Source organism: Pan paniscus, chromosome 13 (assembly GCF_029289425.2).
Source record: "Pan paniscus chromosome 13, NHGRI_mPanPan1-v2.0_pri, whole genome shotgun sequence".
In the NCBI taxonomy this organism is placed as follows: domain Eukaryota; kingdom Metazoa; phylum Chordata; class Mammalia; order Primates; family Hominidae; genus Pan; species Pan paniscus.
The window spans coordinates 44,487,277-44,500,775 of record NC_073262.2 but is presented as its reverse complement, the minus strand read 5'-3'; the positions used below and the strand labels follow the sequence as shown (position 1 = coordinate 44,500,775).

Below are 13,499 nucleotides of genomic sequence, written 5' to 3'. Positions count from 1 at the left end.
AGACTTTGGAGGATCCTGCTTTGCTTGACTTTTTTTCATGTCAAGTTGAAAACCATTAAAATGATAATAAGTAGTCCGGGCACGGTGGCTCACGCCTGTAATCCCAGCACTTTGGGAGGCTGAGGCGGGTGGATCATGAGGTCAGGAGATCGAGACCATCCTGGCTAACACAGTGAAACCCCATCTCTACTAAAAATACAAAAAAATTAGCTGGGCATGATGGCGGGCACCTGTAGTTCCAGCTACTCGGGAGGCTGAGGCAGGAGGATGGCATGAACCCGGGAGGTGGAGCTTGCAGTGAGCCGACATCGCGTCACTGAACTCCAGCCTGGGCGACAGAACGAGACTCCGTCTCAAAAAAAAAAAAAAAAAAAAAAGTAATTATGACAGATTAAATATTTGTCCATTGTCTTGTGAGCCTAGCACAAATACATTTGTTTGAATTACAGTAAGTCCTCACTTAACATCAACAGTAGATTCTTGGAAACTGTTACTTTCCGTGAAACAACATGTGATGAAACCAATTTTATGGTAGACTAATTGGTATAAACAAGAGTTAAGTTTCTGTGGCTTATTTCTGGTCACAAAAACATCACCACTTCTAATATTAACCATTGAAATTAATGTGAGCCATACATACATGTAAGATTAATAAAGACAAGTAAAATAATTACCTAGTTATTTCAGTTCATGGCCCATGGGTGGCTGGACCCTCTCCCAGCAGCTCAGGGCTTAAGGTGGGAATCCACCATGGATAGGATGCTATCTCATTGCAGGGCACACTCACCCACACCCCCTCTCACTCTGACTGGGACAGTTTAGATACACCGATTCACCTAAGGGGCACATCTTTGGGATGGGAAGGAACTGAACTATCCCAAGAAAACCATGCAAACATGGAAAAAACCTTCACACTACACACAGGCGGTGCCCCAGAGGGGAATCCATTCTTTTCTTCTTATCAATGTTATAGTGAAACTACATTAAATGAAACAGTGTTATTTGAGGACCTCCTGTACTTCCTCCATATAAAATATTTTCTCCTTATAATCATGCATTGTATTTCTAGTCTTGTTTTTAAATTATATGTATTGAATCCCAAGTGCTATGTAATACTCCTAAGTATTTTTAGTAATTGCCTATTATCATATTGGGTGATGTATTATTAAACCTTCCAGTATTGGCTGTTTTTTTCCTCTCTCTCTCTTTTTTTTTTTTTTGCTATTGTAGATACTTCTTTGAACATCTTTAATCATTTTCCTTTTTGTTCTTATTGAATATGCATTAGAATATGTTTCTTTTTTTTTCTTTTTTTTTTTTTGAGATGGAGTTTCCCTCTTGTTGCCCAGGCTGGTGTGCAATGTCATGATCTCGGCTCACTGCAAGCTCTGCCTCCTGGGTTCAAGCGATTCTCCTGCTTCAGCCTCCCAAGTAGCATGTGCCACCACACCTGGCTAACTTTGTATTTTTAGTAGAGATGGTTTCACCCTGTTGGCCAGGCTGGTCTCAAACTCATGACCTCAGATGATCCATCTGCCTTGACCTCCCAAAGTGCTGGGATTACAGGTGTGAGCCACCGTGCCTGGCCTAGAATCTAGTTCTTTTTTTTCTCCCCCACCCCAACTAGACTCTATCTCTATATGCAGACAGGCCCCAACTCAGGATGGTTTGACTTAATGATTTTTTGACTTTTCGATGGTGCGAAAACAATGTACATTTAGTAGAAACCGTACTTCAGGTACTCCTACTCCCATTCTGTTTTTCACTCTCAGTATAGTACTCATTCAGTTACATGAGATCTTCAACACTTGATTATAGTAGGCTTTGTGTTAGTTGATTTTCCCAGCTGCAGACTAATGTTAGTGCTCTGAGCAGTTGAAGGTAGGCTATGCTAAGCTATGATGTTCGGTAGGTTAGGCGTATTAAATGCATTTTGACTATGATGTTTTCAACTTATGATGGGTTTATTGGGAGGTAACCCCATTGTAAGTTGAGGAGCATCTCTATTAACATGTCAGAAGGCATAGACATTTTTGACGGTTTTTTGGGATATGATTTAAAAATGTAAACGTTTTCAAACATAAAAAATAGGGATGATGGTATAATGAACTATCACGTGTCCATCACTGGCTTCAGCAGTTAACCATATCATGTCTAATCTTTCATCTCTACCTCAGCCTCCTTTCTCTACCTCTGGATTAGTTTAAGGGACATCCCAGATTTTTAATGATTTCATCTGTTAATATTACATTAAATCTGGATAGCATTTTGCCAAGTTGATCCCAGAATGGTTTACCAACTTATAATGCCACTAGCAGTTACTGATGCAGTGGTTTATCTGTGATCCCATAAAGATGGCCTGTTGTGCTCTAAAAGTTTTGATAGCTTCAGTAGGTCTCAAGTGGAATCATCGAGTTGCTTTAATTTATATCCCCTTTTATGAATAATTTTCCTTTGCACATTTTTCTGTTGGGATCCCATGGGATGGTGAGTTTTAAGCCCTAGCCTTGCCACATGAGAGCCAGCCTCTTTCTCAGCTTCCAGCCCACAGAATAGGGCTGTTGCCGCTGTTTCTTACTGTATAGAGAGCACAGATATTGCAGACGTGGTTGTTTAGGGCACTTCTGGAAATGAGTCCATCCTTGCCCTTGGCTCTCGTCAGTAGAGTAGAAGTAGCACTCTCACAGGCAGTACTCGGAATGCTTGCCGCCTGCATAAGGGGCTGAGTCAGTAGGCATTATGGCCAGCCTGCCTCAGAGTGGTGACCAGGCAGCCCCCAGACTTGCTTGCTGTGAAAGGGTCAAATGGGTTTGTGGTCGATACATAGCAGCTTGTGTTGACAACCAGATGGGTGCTTTGCCACCTCCATGCCATCCTGTCTGCCAGGGTCTCACTGCCTAGAGCTAGTCCACAAGAACCCTCCTAGTCATGCACAGAGCTGGTTAAGGCTCTCTCTTCAGTGTGATTGGGACCAGTGGTTGGTCAGCCAGTTGAGAAAGTACAGAGTACTGTAGACGTATTGTAAACATTGTGCTGTGATTTAACCCGCTAGTGGGTGTTCGTTCGGCTCTCTTATAATGTGGGGTTGAGGTGTTTGCTTTGAGTTGGCTCCTTTGGTTGGAGTCTTCTATTTCTGTCTTGTAGAGACCATCCTCATGACACGTCATTGCACTGCAGTTTCCAGGGGTAAGTCCAAGAGCAGACTTCTAGATTTGGGGACTATAGTCCTCCCATCCTCCCATCTTTTATAGTTTTCTTAATTCCCTGATTTGATGGTAATTTGTAAAAGTAACCTTCCTTTATTTAGTTTTTCCTGTAGTATCTTAGTTGCCATAGAAACTGTGTCTGCCTTTTTCTCATTCACATTTTGACCATTTATGTAATATTAGTTAAATTAGGCAATTATAATAAGTGTGACCTGGAAGCATCCACAGCTGACTCTGGCAAGGACTGAGCTCAATGCAGGAGCAGAGCTCAGCAGGAGCCACAAGAGAGTGGCCTGGTCCTGCAGCCAGGGGACCTCAGCATGACTTGCAGGGGCATCAGAATGTAGATTTTCCACGGGACCTTTTCATTAGGTCAGCTCACAAGTTCTATTGTGTTACATTTGGCTAGTTGGAGTTAACATTACTGAGCATTTTAAAATGTCAGGGCTGTGAAAGTAAATGCCGTAATTCCCTAGTTTTGAAATTTAAACATTGCAAAAATAATCACTTGCTTCCAGTACTGTTACCTGTACCAGATCAGCCCTTAGATTTACGATGGTTTCATTGTACTACTCTGTGCCTTTTGAGTTTTGTCATTCATCATCCTCTGTTGTATTTGAGGCATTAGTGGGTATAAATGCATACTGTAGCCAGAGTGCCTGGGTTTGTGTGCCCTTACTGTCCTTAACTGCTGTGTGCCTCAGTTTGCCCATCTGCAAAATAGGGATAAAAGTGCACTCAGTTGAGTAAGAGCATTTCAATGTATGTAGTGCTGTAAGTGGCTGGAAATGTTCACCTTTGTTACCACTGCGGGTTTCACTTCTGCTCTTCATCCACATGTGCACATCACTAGTGACTAGTTTTTTTTCTTTTCTTTTTTTGTGTGTTTGAGACAGAGTTGCACTCTGTTGCCCAGACTGGATTGCAGTGACAGGATCTCAACTCACTGCAGCCCCCGCCTCCCAGGTTCAAGCAATTTTCATGCCTCAGTATGGGATTACAGGCATGCGCCACTACCCCTGGCTAATTTTTTTTTGGTAATTTTGTAAGAGACAGGGTTTCACTGTGTTGGCCAGGCTGGTCTAAAACTTCTGGCCTCAAGTGATCCACCTGCCTCAGCCTCCCAAAGTGCTGGTATTACAGGTGTGAGCCATCAAGCCTGGCCAGCCAGCCTTTGAACCATTAAAGGAATAGAGGATCAAGGAGGAAAGTTAACGCTATTAATACCTGAGCAGTTTGAAAGCTACTTAGCTACTAGGCATTATAGCTGTGAAGCATGGAAGAGAGCAAACAGTATATTTCCAGTTGTAAATTTTAATCTTGCAAATTAAATACTAAATTTGTCTGTGGTTTGTTTTTTTGAAGTTTTCACCTCTAACATAAATATTTATTTTTTCTCTATAAAGACATGCAGTAAAAAAGAGTAGGCCGGGCCGGGCGTGGTGGCTCATGCCTGTAATCTCAGCACTTTGGGAGGCCGACGCGGGTGGATTACGAGGTCAGGAGATCGAGACCATCCTGGCTAACATGGTGAAACCCCGTCTCTACTAAAAATACAAAAAATTAGCCAGGCGTGGTGGGGGGCGCCTATAGTCCCAGTTACTCAGGAAACTGAGGTGGGAGAATAGCTTGAACCCGGGCGGTGGAGGTTGCAGTGAGCTGAGATCATGCCACTGCACTCCAGCCTGGGGACAGAGCAAGACTCCTTCTCAAAAAAAAAAAAAAAAAGTTATATGTGCAGATTTAAGGCTTAATTTAAAAATTGGTTTGCGTGCATACTAAGAAGCTCATTTGCTTTAAGTGAGCATTTCCCTTTTGGGCTTTTGTTGGGCACTGTGTGTCTCCCATGTTCCCCATTTGTCTGCCACCCAATAAGCATGGTGTCGAGGGCTGAAGTAGAAATCAGAGGCTAGAATCTGAAAGCTTCATTAGGGTTCTGCTTTTTGCAGATTAGGGACTTTGGCCCTTAGTGAGCTGAGTGAGGATCTTGGTTTCCTCCCAGTGTGCGGTTTCAGGGATGTTGGCCACATGATGTGCCTGTTGTGGAGGAGGGCTGGGTCGCCAGTGTGACAGGAGACAGCAGATCCCTTTTGTGAAAGGAGAACTGGTACTTTGCGTGATGTTAAACTTCACAAACCGCTGCTCAGAAATCTGCTATTTTCCTTCTCTTTTAGGACTTTATGGACAGCAGCCTGCTAACCAAGTCATCATTCGAGAGCGGTATCGAGACAACGACAGCGACCTGGCACTGGGCATGCTGGCAGGAGCAGCCACGGGCATGGCCTTAGGGTCTCTATTTTGGGTCTTCTAGGGGCCTCAAGGTCTTGATGTGCATAGCTTCTGATAACCCTGTGTGCAATAATATGATTTGCAGGGCATTTCTGTTTGTGACAAATGTTTTTAATAATAGTTTTAATCATTCCTTTGAAAGTAGTGATGTCATAATTGTACTAATCCACATAAGTACCACAGAGAAGGGTTTGAACTGTGCTATTTTGTTCAAACGTTGACTCTCCGGGGGCACTGGCTCATTCCAAGACTGTTCTTGTGCAACTCTCAGAATACCTTATTTGAGCATACCTGTTTTGAAAGGCATTTTCTTTTTAGAGTTAGGTGTAGTGCTTAAGGGTTAATTTATTTTCATGTTACGCCAGTAATATAGTGTTGTATGCCTATTGAGTGATTGTGGCAAGAAAAGCTACAGCTTCTTTGCGTTTAACTTTTTCAAACCACAGACCAGAACTGGTTGCATGTACTTTAGGAGTTGTGGGTTGGTAAGCTCCCAGGTACTTCCTGAGGCTATGGTGTGAGAGCCCCCGTCCTGCCCTCTGGGGCTCCACAGGCCCCTGGCAAGGCCGATGGCTCAGGATGATGGGGCACAGCCCGCCTTTGAACAATCATGCTTCAGAAATCTGCCTGACCCTAGCTGCTGCTTCTCACCTTATTCTTGTATGGCTTTGGTAGGCATACTTGGAGAACATATCCCACATTAGGAATTGATTTGAGCCTGAGAGTTTGAGGGCTTTCTCCTTTAAAACTTGGAGAAGCCGGCTGGGCGCGGTGGCTCACGCCTGTAATCCCAGCACTTTGAGAGACTGAGGCGGGCGGACCACGAGGTCAGGAGATCGAGACCATCCTGGCTAACACGGTGAAACCCCATCTCTACAAAAAATACAAAAAATTAGCTGGGCGTGGTGGCAGGCGCCTGTGGTCCCAGCTACTCGGGAGGCTGAGGCAGGAGAATGGTGTGAACCCGGGAGGCGGAGCTTGCAGTGAGCCTAGATAGTGCCACTGCACTTCAGCCTGGGTGACAGAGTGAGACTCTTGTCTCAAAAAAAAAAAAAAAAAAAAAAAAAAAAAAAAATCCTGGAGAAGCCAGAACAATATACAGACAAGTATGTGGAGGCAGATTTGCTTTATTCCAAGAGGCTGTTTGAGTGTGTGTCTGCCTAAGCCTCCTTATAGCCTATTTTTCTACTTGCTGAGGGAGTAATATTAAAGGAACAGTGAGGGAGTGGAAGGAGAGCCTTAGTTAGAGCGTTCCCATTTCTGGCCTTTGGGGGTTTGCACTGTGCGGGAGATGCTCTCTCATCACTCTGAAGGCCCATCCTGTGCAGAAGTGGGACTCTGTGGCTGTTCACTGAGCACCAGGGCAGACTGTAGCTGAGCAGACTTGGGTTATGGATGGGATATGGGGCCCAGGGACCCTCAGGACACAGGGACCGGCTCAAGGTACCACTCAGCCTGGCCAGGACCCCCAGCTTTGCTTTTGTTCTTGATCTCTTTGTGATAGAGAAGCTTAGAACATTGAATTTGGAACCCCAAAATGTGTGAGTCTTTGGAAAACCCATTCCAGCCTTTCTTCAAATGCTCTTATTTTCAGTATATGAAGTGTGTATTTGAAATATTCATATTTCTGTTATTTCTTGTTTTCAAGCTCTGAATTATTGCAGTTTTCTGTCCTGCATGCTTTCAACAGTGTGCTTTTACAGTGGCAGTTTAGCACAGCGAATGTCCCTGCCCCACACTCCATATGGTCCTGTTTTCCCGAAAATACACTCCAGGTAGCACAGACTTGTTATTTTGCTTGGCTGGTTACACACATGCTGTCTTGCTTTGCTGCTCAGCCACCTCCCTCTGAGGCCAACTTAGGCCAACCTACATAGGACTCCATCTTTAGCGAGACACCAGAGAAACCGAGTGATGACCACGGGTCTGCTTTTCTCTCTGATCCTAGGGGACTTGTTGACATGGGAGTGTCTGTTTCCACATGGAAGGATGTCTGTTTATCTCTCATCTCTGAATAGATGTATGACAACTCTAGTGTCCATGGTTTAAAATGTTGCTTTGAGGATTTTCCATCCTGTATAAGAAGAATGGCTTTCTTCAGATTATAATCGTTATTAGAGCTGTATGTACACTTTAGTTAAAAACTATTAACAGTTTTTCATGTTGCACTGGTGGTAATTTTGAACTTGGAATTACTGGGTGGGAATTCCAGGAACCACAGAGTATTGATTTTTGCTGCCAAAATGCTCTTGAAGCAGATGTCCCTGTGCTCCCCTGGCTGCTTCTGGCTGAAGGGGGGAGGTGTAGACTGAAGCTTGGGCACTCATGTGTGTCCCCTCCCCAGTCCCCATCCTAGTGGGGCCAGTCTCATTAGGCAGCCATAGATAAGCCTGGAACTTGGCTGTCATTAGTGACTTGATCCTGGTATGAAATGCATACTGGGTATAAGGTTGCTCAGGTATTTTATTTCCTTGGCCACAACTCCCATAGATGCCAATGTTTTGATAGCCTCAGTTTCTCAACGATGTCTTTTGTTTACAGTGCTACACTTAGTGTGAGTCAAGAAGTGCTTGAGTTAGAAGAAACTTCTTATTCAGGTTTGAGTAAGCATTTTACTTCCATGTGTACTTTTAAATAATCCATACCTTGAAGAAGTTGGCCAATGATATTATATACATGCTGATCTGATTGTTCTTTTCATTCCTTGAGTCAACTTCAGGGTCTTGGATACTAAAGAGAAGGAGAACTGTGGTTAATGTTTTGGATCATCATTTGTGAACAAGGCCAGACTTTGCCCATTTTAGGCTATCCAGGACTTAAGGTAGCCATCTGGATCATAAGAAGGTCCTGCAGTTGAGACAAAATGACCCAAGTGTATTTTCCACAAGTTTTGATCCTGTGTAATATTTCTTTTTCCTTCCCTAGTGTATGTAGATACAAGGCATGGAATGCAGTTCCACTTTCTCCCCAGAGTTGATCTTTTTGTGATTGCTTTCCCGTCTCTAGTAGTATTCTGTTGTGTCTAGAGAACTGATTTTTTCCTACATACGCAAATTGTACATTTGTAAGTGAAAATGTCAATACATTAAAGCATTAACCTTAAAGCATGTTTCATTGTGACTTCTGTTGTCTTTAAAAAATTACTTTGTAGTAACATACTCTCAGCTTTTTCTGCTGTCCTGGATCATAAGAATGCCATTTATTGAGGACCTACCAAATGCTAGTATATTGTCACATTAGAGACAACTCACTGAATTCTTAGTGACTCTGTAAGGGAGGTATTATCCAAGTTCCACTGGAGGGACCGAGGCTCAGAAGTTAAATAATTTACTCAGGAGCGTGCAGGTAGTAGGTCTCCACATCTGATGTTAAAACGCCTTCTTGTTCCCTTGTTCCCTGTGCCGTGTGCATATGAGAATTTGATTTCCACAAACAGCAGTGGCCCGTGCAGTCACACTCTTGGGATGGCTGTGAGAAAACGGACACTATTTTTCCCAACCAGATCCCTCTGGCAGTGTGTGTCCAATAACTTCTCCAGCATCTTTGGATATATGACTTTTTTGTTTTATTTATTTATTTATTTATTTATTTAGAGACGGAGTCTCACTCTGTTGCCCATGCTGGAGTGCAGTGGAGTCATCTCGGCTCACTGCAAGCTCTGCCTCCTCGGTTCACGCCATTCTTCTGCCTCAGCCTCCCAAGTAGCTGGGATTACCGATGCCCGCCACCACACCTGGCTAATTTTTTGTATTTTTAGTAGAGACGGGGTTTCACCATGTTAGCCAGGCTGGTCTCAATCTCCCGACCTCATGATCCGCCCGCCTTGGCCTCCCAAAGTATTGGGATTACAGGAGTGAGCCACCGCGCCCGACCGAAAAGCTCTATTTCTTGTTCAAGTCGCAGTCCATTGTGAGTTCATAAGGGATGAGAGGGTTCTGCTCCAGGCTGTCATTCAGGGACCAAAACTGCTTTTATCTCTTTGCCTTGGAATCTGCTGTGGGAACTTATACAACCTGCTGGAAGAAAAGACAGTGAAGACACACCCATCCTCAGCTCTGGAGTGGCGCTCCCCTTCCAGTGGTGAGGGCTAATCATGTGGCCTGGGCTCAGTGCTTGAGGTCTGGGAGGTATCGTCTGAACCCAGGAAGAAATAGCCCTCGCCTCAGCTGCTGATAACAGGCCGTAGTTAATGACAGATCATGATCATCAAGTATCGCCAATTCTCGGTGGAAGTTGGGTTTGTATTAACTTTACTTTGCACAGTTTTTACTGATTAATAAAGCCAGTGGTTGCAAATTACAAGCAAATTGTTAGTTCACACAACACAAATGTCATTTGGTCACTGATATTTTTGTTGCTGTTAAATCATTTCTTTCCCCACTTACCAACTGTTGTGGATGGGCCTAGAGAAGATATTCACCCTTTCCAGCAAGGAATATAGTTCCTCCATCCATTTGTCCTTTATTACATTAAAGTCATGCTGAGGATGACTGCGTTATTGCCCCTGGTTGTCCTGCTCCCCCTTCCCTGTGAGCGGCCTATAAGTTCCTGCCTGGTGCTGAGAGCCTGCCCATGCCATCTTGCCCACCGGAGGAACAGAGTCCAAGCCTAACGGGTGGTGTGCCATGCCTGGGGGAAGGGGGTGTGAGTGTGTCATGTTTGAGCAGGTGCTGTAGGAAGCAGAGGGGGCTTCTCCAGCCTTCTCATCCTTTTCACCACTGCAGGAGCTGCCCCTCCTCTGTGGTCCCAGATAAGACTCATGGGGCAGAGCCTTCACAGCTGCCCCTCAGGGGCTCCATGTCACAGAAGGCAGGGGGAGCATTGTTTGCCGTACAGTAAAGCTGACCAGGATGAGCTGCCACTGGGTGCTGTGCCAGGTGAGGGGGCACAGCAGTCAGCGAGACCATACTTGGGGAGGGGGGCAGTGCTCCCACTGCCCAGGCCTCACCAGAGCAAGGGGTCCAGATTACACCACACCACGTGGGGTCCCAGGGTCGGGGCTTGCCCTTCTGAGCCTTTTCATGTCTGTGAATGGCTGGAGGGAAGGGGGTGATGCCAAGCCCACAGGGCTGGTAGAGGACTAAGTGACCTGAGTGTGCAGGAAGGCCGAGCACGGTGCTGGGCACACTGAGTCCTCTGCAGATTTGACCCTCTGTTCCTCTTTCCCTGAGCTTCTCTTCTGTTATTTGTAAAACTGGGTGACAGTTCATGTCTCCATTGCCCTCAAAGATGAGACCACTCACTTCTTGTTCTCATGGCCAAGGAAGGCCCTGCCACGCCTGAGCTTTGCAGGTGGGAAGGGCTTCCTCTGCCCCTCCAGGGAATGTAAACATGGAGTCTTGGCATTTCTGTGTTCCCCGGACCTTTTATTAGTCTTTGCATAATCCCCCACTTTTACTCTTCTTGCAGAACTTTCTCCCTTCAACCACTAACCTAAGCTGGTGGAGGTGGGGGTAATGAGGCATGGTGGCAGTGATGCCTGGCCTGAGCCATCACCGGGCATTTACCAGCTGCATGCTCTGGGGGGCGGCTCGCCGCTGCGTTTCCCCTTTTGTTTACGACAGGTACAGTAGGAGCACCCTGAAGGACTGTGATATGCATTCACTGAGTCAGCACAGATGGGAGGCATGGAGAGTGGTGCTGGGAACCTTTGTAACTACTGACAATAAATGTTTCTTATGATGCAGGCTTACAGATGAGGGACAGATGTGGTGTGCCCTGAGGCACCTGGGTAGGCCTGAGGTCCTGCGTGGCTTGGTGGCTGGCTCTGGGACCCGTGGGACCCCAGCAGGCAGGGAGGAGGCAGTGTGGGCTGGGCTGGGGCAGAGGCTACTCTGCCACCTTGCTCTCATTTTACCTGGTATTGGGGACACAAGCTGGCCACCTTGCCAAGGTCTTGGGAATCCTGAGGTCCAAACTCCAGTGGCCAGGAGCAGGTTAGAAATGCATATTCCTGGCCGGGCACAGTGGTTCACAGCTGTAATCCCAGCATTTTAGAAGGCCGAGGTGGGCGGATCACAAGGTCAGGAGATCGAGACCATCCTGGCTAACACGGTGAAACCCCGTCTCTACTAAAACTACAAAAAATTAGCCGGGCACAGTGGTGGGCGCCTGTAGTCCCAGCTACTCACGAGGCTGAGGCAGGAGAATGGCGTGAACCTGGGAGGCGGAGTTTGCAGTGAGCTGAGATTGCGCCACTACAGCCTGGGCGATAGAGCAAGACTCCATCTAAAAAAAAAAAAAAAAAAAAGAAATGCATATTCCTGGGACTTAAAGCCACAATGTCCTGAGGGGGTCTCGGGTGGCCCGAGTCTGCATTTCCACCTGCCCTCAGGTGATTCTGTGCAGCCTTGACTCCCCTGGTTTTGGCCTCCAAGGCCTGCCCTTTCTGCCTTCCTCTCTCTCTTCTCCCTCCCTGCTCAACTCACTGACGTCCACTGAGCTGCTGGACAGGCGTCCCCTCCTCTAGGAGGCCTCCTGGCCTTCCCTCCAGCTCAGCACGATGCTGAGGAGCGACACTGGACAGTACGGCCTCCTCCCCTCCTGTGGTGCTGCTGAGCCCAGGGACAGTCACTGGCCAGTGGGAGGCAGGAAGGGGCCCAGCACTGGCTTTGCATGGCTCTCTGGGCGTGCCCCTGCCTGGGAAGTGGGAATCAGGTGAGAGGCACCTCCTCCTGGGCCCCAGGAGAGCTGGCAGCTCCATCAGACCCTCCACTGCTATGTCATCAGAATGACATTTCTCAAACAGGGTCACCTCCAAAGGGCAGTGAGCTAGGTGCTCCTAGGTAGCACCCCAGGCAGGCCCTGCCCAGTTCTTTCACTAACCTGTCAGAGGCCAGGTGAGCAGCTTGTGTGTTCCTGGTTCAGTCCCCTGGCAGGCGTGCTAGGCAGGGCCCATTCTCAGGAGCCGTCTTGCCTACCTGGTGCAGACACACCCAGGCTATGACCTGCTCAACAGATGTGCAGCAGGGACCCCTAGGGAGGACTCTGGGGCTGCACTGAATTCAAATCTTTATCACTTCTGTGGGCATGGATGTGGATAGCGTGGGAACGTGGCCTCTCTAGCCTCAGTGGCCTCCTCTATAAGGAAGGTATAGTAATAACAGTACCACCCAGTAGACACCCAGGCTATTACCTGCTCAACAGATGTGCAGCAGGGACCCCTAGGGAGGACTCTGGGGCTGCACTGAATTCAAATCTTTATCACTTCTGTGGGCATGGATGTGGATAGCGTGGGAACGTGGCCTCTCTAGCCTCAGTAGCCTCCTCTATAAGGAAGGTATAGTAATAACAGTACCACCCAGTAGGCACCCAGTAGGAGCAGAGACATCCCTCCATTACTTTCCCAGACCCATGGCTTGGTCCCAGACCAGCAGCACAGCAGCCTCTGGGAGCCTCTTAGAAATGCTGATTTTCCAGCAGTAGTGGATCTCCCAAGTCAGTGACAGCCCTCAGGGTGATGCCATTACAGGTTCAAATTTGAGGACCACTGGTCTAGAATGGACTCCCTCTCTCCCACTCCCCCTTTCTCTCTCCCCCTTCCTGCGCTCACTCCTGCTCAACGGCACTTCCTTTGTGCAGCTGCTAGTTCTGAGGGCTGCCACCAGGTGTCAGGGCAGCCTCAGGAATGTTCCGGCTGCCACACCTCCCTCGCCAGCCTGGCCCCTGCTACATCTCAGGAGAGGTCCTGAGAGGGTAAAGGGCTTCTGAGCTTCTCACAGGATGAATGCTTCCCTGTGCTTTTCTGACTGCTCAGGGTGAGTCATCCTGGCCCGAAGGTGGCAGATATGTCAGCGTCCTGTGTGGTGGGGACAGGGACAGCCCCACAGCACCTAGTGGGATGTTGTGAGATTTGTGGGGCACGCCCAACTCCTCCTCTACTACTGCCGAGTCCTCACTCTCTTATTCTGCCCTAGGAGGCTTCTCCAACCACCCTGCTCTGTCCCCATTGTGACTCCTGGCCACGGCCTCTGACCCCTCCACCCAGTCCAGTCCTCACGGTGG

The 13,499-nt window shown here is 47.2% G+C and overlaps 1 protein-coding gene across 30 annotated transcripts in view; it reads left to right on the top strand.

Annotated features, from left to right (window-relative positions):
- PLEKHB2 (pleckstrin homology domain containing B2) overlaps window positions 1-8,604 on the top strand; it is a 49,482-nt gene extending 40,878 nt beyond the window's left edge. For 17 of the 30 annotated variants that reach the window (XM_034954191.3, XM_055109379.2, XM_008978545.4 and 14 more), the window contains one exon: window positions 5,381-8,604. In XM_034954191.3, the coding sequence (XP_034810082.1) occupies window positions 5,381-5,517 (137 nt within the window). In that variant the 3' untranslated portion in view covers window positions 5,518-8,604. Of the gene's footprint in view, window positions 1-3,144; window positions 3,187-5,380 lie in introns of all 30 variants that reach the window. The other 13 variants (XM_055109377.2, XM_008978536.4, XM_055109373.2 and 10 more) reach the window with 1 other exon arrangement.
- Window positions 8,605-13,499: the final 4,895 nt, after the last annotated feature.